Below are 14,220 nucleotides of genomic sequence, written 5' to 3' on the forward strand. Positions count from 1 at the left end.
TATTATTTAATATGGTTCATTTTTTTGTCTGTATTTGATGCAATTCATTATTTCATAATTTTTTCAAACCAATTCACCACTCTACCACCCCTACACTATTCACTATTACTATTTACAACTTTGATACTATTTAAAATGTTTGATTCATTCACTCGCAATCACGTGACTACATAAGTTCATGTCCCCCAAAATTCTTTGGCGCGTCCCTCCTACAGGATCCCTAGTAAAAAGTACCTTTTTATTTTGTTACTTTTTTTTTTTCAAAAAGCATCCCCACGAAGTTAACTGCATATTATAAACTCGACTGGTCGTCGTATTATCATAAATTGTCTTAAATTGTCTTGAGTGATAATGATGTGCGGTGATTTTTTTAGCAAATATTATCCTTTCGATATAAATTACGACATATTTGCTCAATTTGCGCTCTACCGTCCTATAAATATTTTCAAACAGGTGCATCAATGTTTGCAGAAGCAACAACTCGAGAGACGTTAAATAGTTTTATTCCTGTAGAAATATAATGAAAAAAGAACAGTATAAGTTTGAAGAAATGAAAAAAAAAAAAATTGGAATAAAGTTTACTACGGGATAAAGAATCGGAAATAATTGACGCAAGTAAAAGTTCATCGAGTTGAAATTTTTCCAATTCGTTGAAACTAACGTAAACTTTTATCGTAAAAGATGGATCGATCGATCTTTCCTTACTATCGATCGCAATTTCGCTTATCGATCGTTCACACGTGTATTTCAAAGTTTACTGTTGCCAACCGATTTACCAACGCATAAAGCACTCGACATTTTTTTCTTTCACTCTTTTTCTTCAACTTGTTTCGTTCGGAGAAACGAAAACAGGCCGATTTTGTACGCGAGAGACGACAAAAAGAAATATTTTCTTTTAACAGACAACAGTCTCGTATGGTGGCAAATGTTTCCTCGTAGACTTATTAGCAATAATTCGATGCAAGATATTTAAAAAAAAAAAAAAAAAAAAAAAAACAACAACAACAACATTTTATAAAAGATGACTGGAATATTCGGAGAGAAAAATAGAAAAGCTTTTGAAATAGGTCAAGCATTTGGAGTTATTCGGTGACCCTTTTCTCTTCTTTTCCTCCCACCCCTATCGATCGACAACATATACCTGAACTCTCTTCTCGACCTTGCCTCAAACTCGTCTTTTACCATCTCTCGGGTTTTCCCCAAAGCACGAACGACGAACGGCTATACAACTGACAGAGTTAAATGAAGAAAGATAGAAAGAAAAGTGAAGAGGAGGAGTAACAGGGGAAGGGAAGGGAAGGGAAGGGAAGGAATCGTAAAGCCCAAGTCGGCCGAAAGTTCGAACTATTTCGAGTGGATTCTAGAAAGGGAGAAGAAAATGACACGTCCCTTTGTCCAGACGATAGACAATACGTAGGTACCTTTCCGTATTCAAAGACACAACTAGAGGAAACTCAGCTAGTCCAGAAGATGTGGGTTTTCATCGAGTTACCAATCGACGTACAATCGAGGAATACAAATTGAGTAAAGACTCCCTAGACGCACCTGTCCCTTCTATCCGGACGACCGATGGACAAAAGAACACTTCGTGGGGGGTAATATAAAAGAGGGTGGAACCCGTTAAGAGGAAATAGTGCTAGTCTAGCTTAACCATGACGCATCCATCAAAAGACACCCTTTTTCGTTTCCTGTTTTTCTTTCCTTTCCCTGTCACTGACCACTCAGATGGTGCTCGCTTCCTTTCATTTCGATTTCGATATAATATACGATTGATCGATGAAACGCTAATACGCGCGTTTCCTAGAACATCCTAGCATGTTTCTCTATTCTACTTACTGCATATGTGTATATGTATGTATGTATGTATGTATGTACATAGTTACACGCATATACATATATATTGTATATACACAGCTGCGATATAGTGGCACGTGCCAAATGCTTTTTCACCTATCTCCGATCGCCACTCTCTTATCATCGACGTGTGCGGGCTTTCCTGGCCGGCGCGATATACATCAGCCCCCTTAAGTGGATACTTCATTTTTGTTCTGGGCCATATATATATATATATATATGTAATCCTGATTTCGTGTATGTACGAAATCAGGAAATGAAAAATTGGATTCGTAGCACATTTATATAGGACTTTTAGACACGTGGGGATTGAGGGTGTTAAAAACGAGCATTGACCTTTGCACTTTTCTATATTTGCTTCAACGAAGGCGAACAAGGGCCCTGCCAAATTTTCTTTGGCAGAGAAAGAACGACGAAAACGAGTCACCGTTGTCTTCGTCCTCGTCATAGTCGTCATAGTCTTCGTCGTCGTGTACGAGAAATTGAAACGATTTTGAGATCAGTCGATGTCGCGAACGTTTAGTTGCTAGCTGTGTTTCGTCGGCTCTTACTCAAACTTTTTTTTATTTCTTGCTCGTTTTCCCGTTACAATTTCGTCTGTTAAAATTCGTTTTCTTCTACTATTAGGGTCTCATTAGGGCCCTTTCTTTTTTTCGTTTCCGCGTTGGAGTTGGCAAAATGTGGGTCAAGAGTTTTCGGTCTAGGAAAGATTTTCCGAAACGACGACGCGACTACTATCCTATTAATAGACATATAATAATTACCTTAATTTATGATTTCACATTGGAGTGTAATTTTGTTAAAGAATCAAATTAATTCTGGATACTCATATAGAGAAATAATGTGTTTACAAACATATATATATAGGAGAGTGCGTTTATTGGATAACTGTAAAAATCGAACTTGCCCAATCTTCTCCAAATGTTCTTTCTATCTCCCTCTCTTTCTCTTTTCTCGTAGAGTCGCAAAAGTTGTCTAGAAATAGTATCGACTCGACCTCCTTCCTCGTTGTTCCAAATTAACCATCGTTACCATTCAAAAACAAAATATTTGACGTCGTTAAAATTTAATTAGTGTTGTCTAATGGAATTTAGATAAAAGTAATTAAACAATTTTGTAAAAACCTTGATAGATACAACGATCCTTTGAATGAATGAAAGAACCAAAGAAAGAAAGAGAAAGAGAGAGAGAGAAATAGATAAATATAAAAAAAAAATAATTAATAAAGAACAGATCACACATGGTAGAAGTGAAACCTTCAAAGAAAACCAAGCTTCAAAATAATTGAATTGTAATACAGTGCCATCTATTGAAAGAACCTTACTGAACCTAGATAACCTCTAAATAAAAATCTTTAAATGAGTAATAAAAAATAATTAAATAAAAATTGTGCTATGTGCTAAGTTGGACATAATCACGCTTGAAATAAAATTAATTTCATTAAGATAAGTTGAGTAGTTTCGGAATTATTAGTGGACAAACATATTGTGACACTAAATTTTTATATATAGAATTTAATTAATTAATTAATTAATATATAGAATTAAATTATATATTGAATGTTATTAATTAATTAATTATTTTTCTTTCATCGGTTTCACGTTCTTCCGTTTAACGATTTTCAAATCATCCTGATTCTAAAGAAATTTTCATTTCAATAACTTCCATTGATTATAATTATTATTTAACGATTAAAGATGTTGTAACGTAAATTATATTAGGTCTTGTATATCACACATCGAAATCGGTTGCGTATCGTTACGTTTTTGTTTTGTGTTTTCGAGAGGAGTGACGCCAGAGCCGCCGTTCTACGACACTTTCTGTGCACGTGCACGTCACGACGACGACGACGACATCTTATCGTTGTTCGTGCCGAATTCTCGGTCCTATCATCGGGGATTAATTAAGAAGCGAGGACGCGATTAGGCCAACTATTCGAGAATCGGTGCGAGCCGACGGGCGCCAACGAACGGGGCACCTCTCCATCGATGCTCAACAAAATATATATACATGCATACTAAACTTACATACACGTTATTTACGTAAGTATAATTATTATGTGTGTGTGTAAAATCGAGGGAAGAAGATCGTGAAGGAGGAAACAACCAACAACAACACAACGGCAATATAACAGCGCAACAGCAACAGCGCAAATCAGCTCAACAGCACGTGTACACACAACCTCGAGTAAAAGAAAAAAAAAAATAAATAGAGAAAGAGAGTGAGAGAGAGAGGAAGGAAGGAAGGAAGGAAAGAAGGGAAAGACGGGAAGGAAGGGAAGGAAGGGAAGAGAGGGTACTACGACAACGGCCGATCACCATTTATCGTCCGTTGTGGAACAACCGTCGAGGAGAGAGAGAGAGTGTGAATGAGTTCGAAGATCGACTGCCCACGAATGATTCACGCCGCCTACGCGATTTACTACATTACAGTAAGTGTCCTACAGCCGTAAACAAGCCGATAAACGGTATAAATAGGGTTTTATTTATTACTCAGCAACACTCGCATTATCGGTCACCCAAGCAACAATCTTCTTCTTCTTATTCTTCTCTTCTTTTTGTCTTTTTATAATCTCGTGAATTTATAGCTACCTTTCTTTCTTTCTTTTTTTTATTTTTTCATTAGAATAGTTTGAAATTTTTATTAGTACGACGAAGTGCATGCAATATACGTCTCGTTATCGTTGAAATTTTCGACTAATCACTCGTGCGGCTTACAACAAATCTCTCTCTCTCTCTCTCTCTTTCTCTCTTATAAAACTGGTATTAACGTTTACGAATATTATTATTCAACGATAATCATCATTGTTTTCGTTTACGGAATAATCGATAAGAAGAGAGCTTACGTAGATTTGAATTTAAAGATAATAACGTTTTAAAACAATAATAATAAATATAATAATAATAATAATAATAATAATAATAATAATAATAAGAACTTACCTACGATAGATCGATCGATTGAGATTCTACGAGGTGGTTATTTGATAACGAAAGAATTCAATCGCGATAATCGGGAAAACACGCGTTCTTGAAAAATTTCGTTTATCAGCGTCCCCCTTCAGTCCCCCTACCACCCACCCACCCCCACCAGCCTCCTCCTTCTCCTTTCTCGTTTATACGATTATTTCGATTATTTTCAACGCGTATTTTTCATATAATATAATATATCATGCGTTTACGATTATTCATCATATATATAGGCGCTCCTTTTTGTTGGCGATTTTATCGAATCCCTCCTCCCCCTCCTTCCCCTTCCTCCCAGATGCATTTGTGTTAATTGACCGGTTATTTATTTGGTTCACGTGACGAGCGTGTTTTTCTGGTCTGGACGATCGTTCAACAGAGGCGAGGTAGTAGTTATCATCGTTGCTACGCTCTTCTCGTCTATCATTGTGATACTCGAGTCGACTTAGCATTGTTCTAACCGATCGATAACACGCCACGTAAATACTACAGAGGTACTTACCATACCACGTTGACGTATTCGATCTGCTATTCATAAATATTCGGAGAAACGATTGCGTTGACTGGCCGATTGGCTAGTTGGTTTATTAACTGGCTGACTGACTGACTGGCTGACTGGCTGGCTGACTAATTTTATTTCATAAAAATCTATTTTAATACGATTTAGTAAAAACAAAACAAAAATAGGCTCGTATAATTAAAAACAAGAGATAAGTTAATGAATTTATTTGGTCAGTGACTCGTCCCTTGTTTGTTTACATTTGTAGAAAGAAAAGTGTAAGTTTCAATGGTGATATTTAATGACCGGGAGAAAATGAATACGTCAGAAAGAGCACTTATGGAAATCTTTCATTGAGATCTTGCAAAAAGACAACTTTGAAAATGAAGGATTTGTTTTAAAGACAAAGGGGTAAGAAGAGTAGGTTGGAGTTTAAACGATTCCACGTAAGCGCGATTGATATCGAACGATTATATACGTTCATATCAAACGTAAGAATAAACGATAAAGTCTAACGATTTCAAAGAAGGAGTCAACAACGTCGTTTTACTTTCTTTTTCTTATTATTATTATTATTATTATTACTATTCTTTTGATTTTTCTTGTCCCCGTGGACTTTGTATTTCTAGTAAAGTTTGCAGTTAAGGCTGATCGATAGCTGAAAAACAAGATACATATGTCGAAAGCGATGAAACATAGCAAACATTAGGCAGATATGTATTGTATCAAACTCGTAACTCGATATTCTTGGATTCTGAAAAGTGATCGTTCTCGCGGTCGAGTAGTATACTTCGAAAAGCCGAAATTTGAGCGTATCCAGTCTGGATTGCATCTACGCACGCGCAGCGCACTTACCAAGTTTGCATGACTTTTCAAAACTTTCCTCGCCATTGACATGATGCATATATTCATATATATATTCATATATATTATATACTATGTTACAAAAACTAGCATGGACGAGTGGACGATGGATACGTAATCAACGATCAACGGTCGTTGCTTTTTATCGCGAAGAAACGAAGAAGTCAAGTGTGTGCGAATCGGATGAACTCTTCTATAGAACAAACAAACAAATGATTAACACTAGCGATATATCGATAACGTGTTATTATTTAATAATCGAGTTTTATCAGTCTCTCTCTCTCTCTGCAGTATTTGTATATTTTAATATTCTTATTTTATTTATTTATTTATTCATTTACGAAACAAACTTTTTTGATATATTAATTAAATAAACGGTATTAAAGATAGAGTACAGAAATCAACAAATTAAAAGACAAAAATAACCATAAAATACGTTAAATGTGATATTCTTAACCCTTTGACTTCGGCGTACTCTCGAGCCAATCCATTAATATGAACGGTGCGGTGCGATTTTCGCATGTTAGTCGCTGTTGTAACTGTTTTTCCATTGACTACTGACCAAAACAGATAATAATGGCAAATAAAATTAAAATATGAATTTGTTTTAATTTTTTAAAATAATTTTTTAATCTATTTTAATTTACTTTATTTATTTTGTGCATTCCTTCAATAATAATCGGTAATTTAAATATAAAAGAAAAAATACAATATTTATAATGTAACACTGTATTTATAATAACTTTAACAGAATATTTGAATAATTTTAACCCTTATTATAAAAATAATAAAATTAAAATAGGCGAATTTCAAATATAAAAGCAATTAACTAAACGACATTGAAATAATTGCCAATATTTAGTTGCTATGTTAACATGTCACAATAAATTCCATATTAAATTAATCGGTAAAACAGCAATAAAGGTGTTATAGTAAAAAAATACAGAGGGCGTATATTTACGCCTTTCGTGTATATTGATGGACTTGTAAGAACTATGGACGGTAGAGGTAAGGAGTAAAATTTTTTATGGGAGTAATAGTTCAAAAACCTTCCAGAATAGCGTTGGTTTAGACACTTGGTATGGTATGAATGTAGCAATTGTAAATGTATTGTAATTGTTTATTTCTCAATCCCATTCTAATAATATTTGGCGTTTCCTTTAAAATTTACCATGATGCTAATATGGCGCCACCTCAATTGGTTCAATTTTGACGGACATTTTTCATATACAAAGATGTTACTCCTTACCTCTACCCTCCATAGTAAGAGCGTATATATACGCCTTTAGCAGTCAAAGGGTTAAGATAATATAGATTAATTAAATATATCAATATATTACTGATAAGAATGAACATTAAATAATCTCTCATTCCATTTAAACAGCTACAGTAATCATAGGCAGTATGATTTGTTCAATGTATAATACGAATTATAATTTGATTTGATTTTCAATCAAATTTATTTTCTATCTCCATAGAAAGAAATATTATATATTTATATATTCGCTTTATTTTGAAAACTAATATTATTTGATAGATAAAAAAAAAAAAAGGAAAAGAGAAGAAAAAGAAAAGAAAAGAAAAAAAAAACTGAAAACATAAGAATAGAAAACAATACTCTTTATCACCGAAAGTTTCTGATAGCAAGCGATTACGTGCGATAGCGTTTATGTTCTACGATCTATTATGAAACTTCATCTAACTTGCGTTATCATCGTACGTAGCGATATTTACTTTTTTGATCTCAAGAGATATGGAAACGTAAACGACACACAAAGTTAAGTTACTTTCGCGAGAATTAAGAAATGCGATGCAATCTTTATCATACCTTTCGAAGTATCTATCATCCTTTCTGTAGGTTCGTAGAAAACAAAAATAAAATAAAAAGAAAGATTAGTACGCGTTGGAAGAGTCAAAAGTCAAGTTCATACTAAAAGATAACGATTTGTCCCGTTGATTATTTTGACGTTGTCAAGTTCAACGAATAGATTTCTGACTCTTGCATTGGGTTTCTTTTATCTTTCGAAAAGCAATAAATTACTGAAAGAAACAAAAAAATCAAAAAAGGTCATCCTAAAGGAAACAGTAAGAAAATCGTGAAACGGTAGAAAGAAAGATAGCATAACAGCAGGTATATAGGAAAAGTTGGATGCAACGCTCGAGGAATCCGAGAACCGACCGGATGCAACGCCAGAATGGGAATGCGAGGCAACGCGCGCGCCGCAAGAGTCCGTTACTCGTATCGGGTATTTCCGAGAACACGACTATAAACAAACAAACACACGGAGAGCGAGAGCGAGTGCGAGAAGGATGAAATAGGATTGTAAAGAAAGAAAGAAAGAGAGAGAATGAGTGAGTGAGGGAACGAGAGAGTGGGAGGGAAGTAGGGTTTACAGAGAGGAGGTGGAGGAAGTGGCGGTGGAGGAGTAGGAAAAAGAGAAGATAGGAAAGGGAGGTACGCAGAATGCGCGCGCGTTCATTCGCGCGTGCCCTACCTTCCAAGGCGAGAGAGCGCAGTCTGCGAGCCCGAAGATGGTAGGGGTGAGTTCGAGTGGGGGTACTGGCGCCGTCGCTCAAACTATCCCCGCCGAGGCGCCAACGCATGCGCGCCAAACCCAATTTCCCCTCTCTCCTTGCTACGGCAACTAACCGTATGGACTTTTTCCCCTCGAACGGTCAAATTCGAACGCGAACTCGTCGTCGTTCCGATAAACAATTTCGAATGTTTATCCGTCGTCGTGATAGTAGGCCGGTGTCAACGGGCTAGAATCGGATCGTTAACCGTCCGATATTATTATTATTATTATTATTACTATTATTATTATAATAATAATTATTATTAAAAGTAAGTATATCCCGTTCGTAATTCCCATTACATTATTTATTTATTCTTATTACTATCGTGCAAACTTTGATTAAGTTTATGGCGATATTAAGTATATATTATTCGTGTTTAGAGAGAATTTATTTTGTTTCTTTTTTCTTTTTGACATTCCTACGATGAAAAGGAAGCAAACAAGCAAAAAAGAATAAAAGCATAGTTTCGAGGCGTAGTCTGTGCTTTCATTGCAATTTTCGCACTTGACCGCAGTGGTAAGCGTACTTTTACGATCTACGGTAAGATTACTGACACGACGACGACGACGACGACGACGACGACAACGACGACGACGTCGACGTCGACGTAGGTTGAAACGGGGAGGGAGGGAAAGAAAAGAAAGAGAGAGAGAGAGAGAGAGAAGAAGAAGAGAGAAATAGAGAGAGAAGGAGAGTGAAAGAAGCAGCTCCTTGCTCGCACCCCACTCGAAGCTCCCGGATGCGGGCTCGAGCAAGGCTGAAAGAGGGGATACGCTTGGGGAAGAGGTCGGCTTGGTGGTGGGAGGCTTGCCGCCAAGAGAGCTACTCGTAGTGGGGAGAAAGCGCGGGTTAGCAGCCCGGACCCGCCAAGCGTAGAATTCAGTAAGCGTACGGCTCTCTATGGCCACGAACGTGTTTTTTGTTCTTCGGTTCCCGCGCATGCATATATACGCGTATGTCGTTCCCGAGAGAGACTCTGATCGAAAGGAAACTTAATATATATACACATATATATACATCGGGACTGTTTGTTTGGAAATCCACTAAACGTTGACGATCAACACCATCCACTTTACTTCATCAACATCATCATCATCATCATCATCTTATTTTTCTTCTTCTTCACTGTTATTTACTTCATCGATTCTTCTAAATTCCTATCATCATTGAAAACAGTTTTTTTAACGTTAAACGGAAAATTTCAACACATCACAACAGCACTTAAACTTCTGTTATTATTATTACTGCTACTGCTACTACTGTTACCAAATCGATTCATCCCCTTGACCAACGAGCATCAACGAAACACAACATTACCATCATCATTAATCAACATCATCAACAACAACAACAACAACAACTCTTCCGTTCTTTCACATTTCTTCCACATTAATTTTCTGCAACTCGAAGATTATCATCGGACCAACGATCAAAAGTAACCTACAGGAGAAATACAATATTTGGCTTTAACAACTTCTTCGCATCATCATTTTGATTTTCTCAATAAATTCTCATCGTTCGTTTCCGCAACTGTGGCTTTAATCATTCAAACTGGATTCCAACAAGCAGTACGTGTCGCGATTACATCGCGGCTACCGGAGGCTTAAGAAGTTATTCAAGGTAAGCATTTAAGGAGACATCGTAATGAGATAATAGACAAAAATATTCCAATTGGAGAATATTTGTACGTTAAAGTGTGCTTTCTTACATCGCCATCATCATTACTACTCCCATACTACCATTAAGTGCTGCTAATCATAACTTTCTTCTTCTTAAAATATCAAAAAGTTATTTATTTATCTTTGACGTATAGAGGAGGGGAAATCGAAAGAATTGTTTGTCCGTTAAAAGACGAGCTAAAAATAAGAAGACAAAAAAAGAACTAAACAGAAAAATAAGAAAAGAACAAATATTTATTATTAAAATCATAAGAAATCTTTTCTAAGTGTGTTGGTTAAAGTGTAGGACAAAAATATTGTCTTAATTGTTTAAAATCGTAAATAGGGGTATATACAGTTAGCAGCAACCCTTACGCACTCTAGGACATTCGGAGCAAATAGCAAAACGGATGGATTACCTTACACTTACGGAGAAGATGAAAGAGTCGAGGTTAACATACTGCCTCGCGGCATGAATAATTTACGCTCGGTCGAATTTAAATAAATTCGCCTGGAGCAGAGTTTGCGCGAGTGCGTGCGCTATACGTAATCTTTATTTCTCTCTCTCTCTCTCTCTCTCTCTCTCTCTCTCTCTGTCTCTGTATCTCTTTTTCTTTATTTCTTTCTTTCTTCTTTCTGCGAACGAATCGCCGCCTCGAAAGTTGTTTACAGAGAGGCCTTCAGCAGAGTCGATATTTTAAACAGGTTCGCGACGGGAACGCGGAATTTTTGATAGGACGACCAGTTGCCAGGTGATTTTTTATTCGGTCTAGATTCCTCTTTTATGTACCGCACAAGTAACATTCTCTCTCTCTCTTTCCTTTCTATTTATATCATTTTTTGATTAACCTTTTTTTTTGAAAGATGATAATAGAAAAAAGTCATGAGCAACATATATTGTAAATTGTATTTTTTTTTTGAATTTGTGGTAATTACGTATCTCGAGTGTGTAAATGAGAGCGAGAAAGAAAACCTTCGGTGTTGTTCGAGGTCGAGAAGTCGATTAACAACGGTGCCACCGATAGGCTCGTATGAACTTCGAACCCCTCCAACGGATAATCAAGATTCCTTCCTCCGAGTGTTTATTCTCGGAACAGTCGAAAAAAACATGTTTTCGTGACTCGCGAGTTCTCTCTGTCTCTCTTTCTCTCTATCTTTCTCTCTGTCACACACGCATACACATATATATATATATATATATAGTATTCACTCATTTATTTGTCAAGACTCTCATCGAGTTTCTCTCTCTCTCTCTCTCGTGAAAGTATTTATTATCTCTTTGATAAACTTTGAAAATAGATTTTTCCAATACTACGTAGAATAACAACAAACCGATTTATGTTTATCACCTGCCATTACCATCTATCCCTTTCTCCCTTTTACCATCATCATTGCTGTTATTTAGATTGCCATTAAAAAAAAAAAAAATCAAAGAAATTAGAATAATGCTTTAGTTTATGCATAAATATAATGATATATGTTAGTTAGAAAAAAAAAAAAGAAAATGGGTAACAAAGTCGAGATAAATATTAAAAAGACGACAAAGTTTACCCATATGTAGCACAAATCATTATTGGTGTGTAGTATCGTTTCTGTTACGCATCCATTATTAGATCTAATTGTAAACTGTGGAGTAAAAAAAAAGAAGAATAAGAAGAAGCACTCTAAGCTAAAGTCTAAATCGTGCTTCATCATTGACCCCCGGCTAGAAGAAGAGTACTTTTCTTTTCCGAAGCACCTCGTCTCGATCGATAACGCTTAAAGCGCGAGAAGAAGGAAAAGCTCCTACCCTCACTCTCTCTCTCTCTCTCTTTCTCCCTTTTCCTTTCCCGAGCGTCCTCCTCTCTCTCTCTATATCCCCTTTCCACCCTTTGCCTCTAAACTACTAACTCCGTTATTTTTTTTTGTTTTTTGTTTTCTTCGCAACGTAACGATCTATATCTTGTTTCATTTTGTATCGGTTATTTATATCATTCTGATATCATTTGTATTTCTTCCCCCCCCCCCTTTTTCTCCCTTCAATCAAAATATCCTTTCCGATAAGTTCAAATGTATTTTGCTTGTGTAGCAGTAGTAGTAGTAGTAGTAGTAATTTTAATTTGCTTTTTCTTTTTTTGTTTTGTTATTTACGAACTTGGGAAAACCCCTCCCTAAAAAAAGAAAAAACATACACAAGTTTGCATGGCCTTAGAGTGCAAATAAAAAAATTCCCTTTTATATTTCTTACTCTCCACACGCTTTTCGAAGCAAAGGGAGGAGAGCTTGCCGACGCTGCCGCCGCCGCCGCCGCCGCCGCCGCCACTGTAGTTGCCACCACCGCACCGCGTGTTCTAATTTAGGTTGTGCTCGCGACACGTTTCTCAGCGTCTGCGAATGCAAAACATTTCATTCACGGACAAAAGTGTCGGCCGCCTGCGCCGCCACCGCCACCGCCACCGCCACCGTCGACGACGACGATAGGCGTAGTCCCTTCTGTGTTCTCGGGAAAAACGGAACGAGGGTGGGGATAGTCGGAGATCGGCCTCCTTCCTCTTTTCTCTCTTTCTCCTATCTCTCTCTCTCTCTCTCTCTCTCTTTCTTTCTTTCTTCTTTCTTCCTTTTCTCTCTTTCGTGGCTACCACCGCCACTGCCGTCTGTCGTCGTTCGTGCAAACGGTGAAGAGAGAAGAAAGACGAGAAGGGAAAGAGAGAGAGAGAGAGAGAGAGAGAAAGGTGGTGGACTATGTTGTCCAGTGGTTCTTCGTTACACCTTCTCTCATCCCTTAAAAGAATTATACTGAAATTTATATTTTTATTTTGATCATTTCTTTTCTGTTTTTTTTTTCTTTTTTCTTAAATAATTATTAATATAATTGTGGTTACGAGTAATTTTAACGATTGAATTTGAAAGTAATTTTAAATCGGGTGTCATATAAAATTCATTAAGTATTGATTCAGTTAATGGTGTAGTAATAGTAATAGTAGTAGTAGAAGCGTAGTAATAGTAATACTATATGTTACTGGAGATGAATAAAATGAAGCACCACTGATAAGATGGTTGGTACTGCGTGCCGCTGTCAGAGCGCAGCACCGCTTGCGCCACGAAAAAACGCAACCGCCATATAAGTGGGAAAAGAGAGGGAAGAAACGAGCAAATGAGAAAGAGAGAGAGAGAGAGAGAGAGAGCGAGCTTGGAACGTTATAAAGGACGGAAAAAAAGCGCGCGTGCGAGAAAGAGAGAAACGAGTGAAGCTAAAATTAGAATGTCCGTTGGAATGCCGCTCGTTCTCTCGTGTGTAAATGCGTACGCGTGCGTGCATGCGTGCGTTTATGTATGTGTGTGTCTCGCTCCTCTCTTTTCGCTATACGTGCGACTATGTTGTTGTCGCAGTTATGCTATAGAAAGAAAAGGAGAGAGAGAGTGAGTGAGTGAGTGTCTCCTTAAAGGGGACCCAAAAGTATCAAAAAGAAAAGAAAAGGTTCGGTATTTCCAAAAATTCCCAGGCTTTTCCTTCTCCCTTCTTTTTATTCTGAAAAAAAAAAGATAAAGAAAGAAGAAATTTTTAACGTTCCACCCTGTTTGTGTCAGATTTTTCTTTTCGAAAAGAATGAAATGAGAAGCTGTGAGAAAGAAAAAAAAAAGATGTATATAAAGGGGGTGGCCGATATGTATTATCTCTCCTGGTACGGGATCAAAACGCGTTCCAGGGATTGAATCTGCTCCCAGGAAGAAACGCGGTCACCGTTAAACTCCACGCTGTCTCTCGCAAATCCGCTTTTCCGATGAGGGCTTTTCTCTCGTGAAAGGGGCCGCCCCCAGTGTG

The 14,220-nt window shown here is 37.0% G+C and overlaps 1 protein-coding gene across 4 annotated transcripts in view; it reads left to right on the plus strand.

Annotated features, from left to right (window-relative positions):
• The window catches only part of Pdk1 (Phosphoinositide-dependent kinase 1), a 277,088-nt gene that overhangs the window by 253,881 nt on the left and 8,987 nt on the right, over nucleotides 1-14,220 (plus strand). Inside the window, exon 3 of one of the 4 annotated variants that reach the window (XM_089174536.1) lies at nucleotides 3,639-4,285. The exons of 2 other annotated variants lie outside the window; for them this stretch is intronic. In XM_089174536.1, the coding sequence (XP_089030662.1) occupies nucleotides 4,223-4,285 (63 nt within the window). In that variant the 5' untranslated portion in view covers nucleotides 3,639-4,222. Of the gene's footprint in view, nucleotides 1-3,638; nucleotides 4,286-9,439; nucleotides 10,381-14,220 lie in introns of those variants that run through there. One more of the 4 variants, XM_015329379.2, reaches the window with a different exon arrangement.

This window comes from Polistes dominula, unplaced genomic scaffold (genome assembly GCF_049000335.1).
Source record: "Polistes dominula isolate Pdom_NZ unplaced genomic scaffold, Pdom_raw_medaka contig_68, whole genome shotgun sequence".
Taxonomy (NCBI): Eukaryota; Metazoa; Arthropoda; class Insecta; order Hymenoptera; family Vespidae; genus Polistes; species Polistes dominula.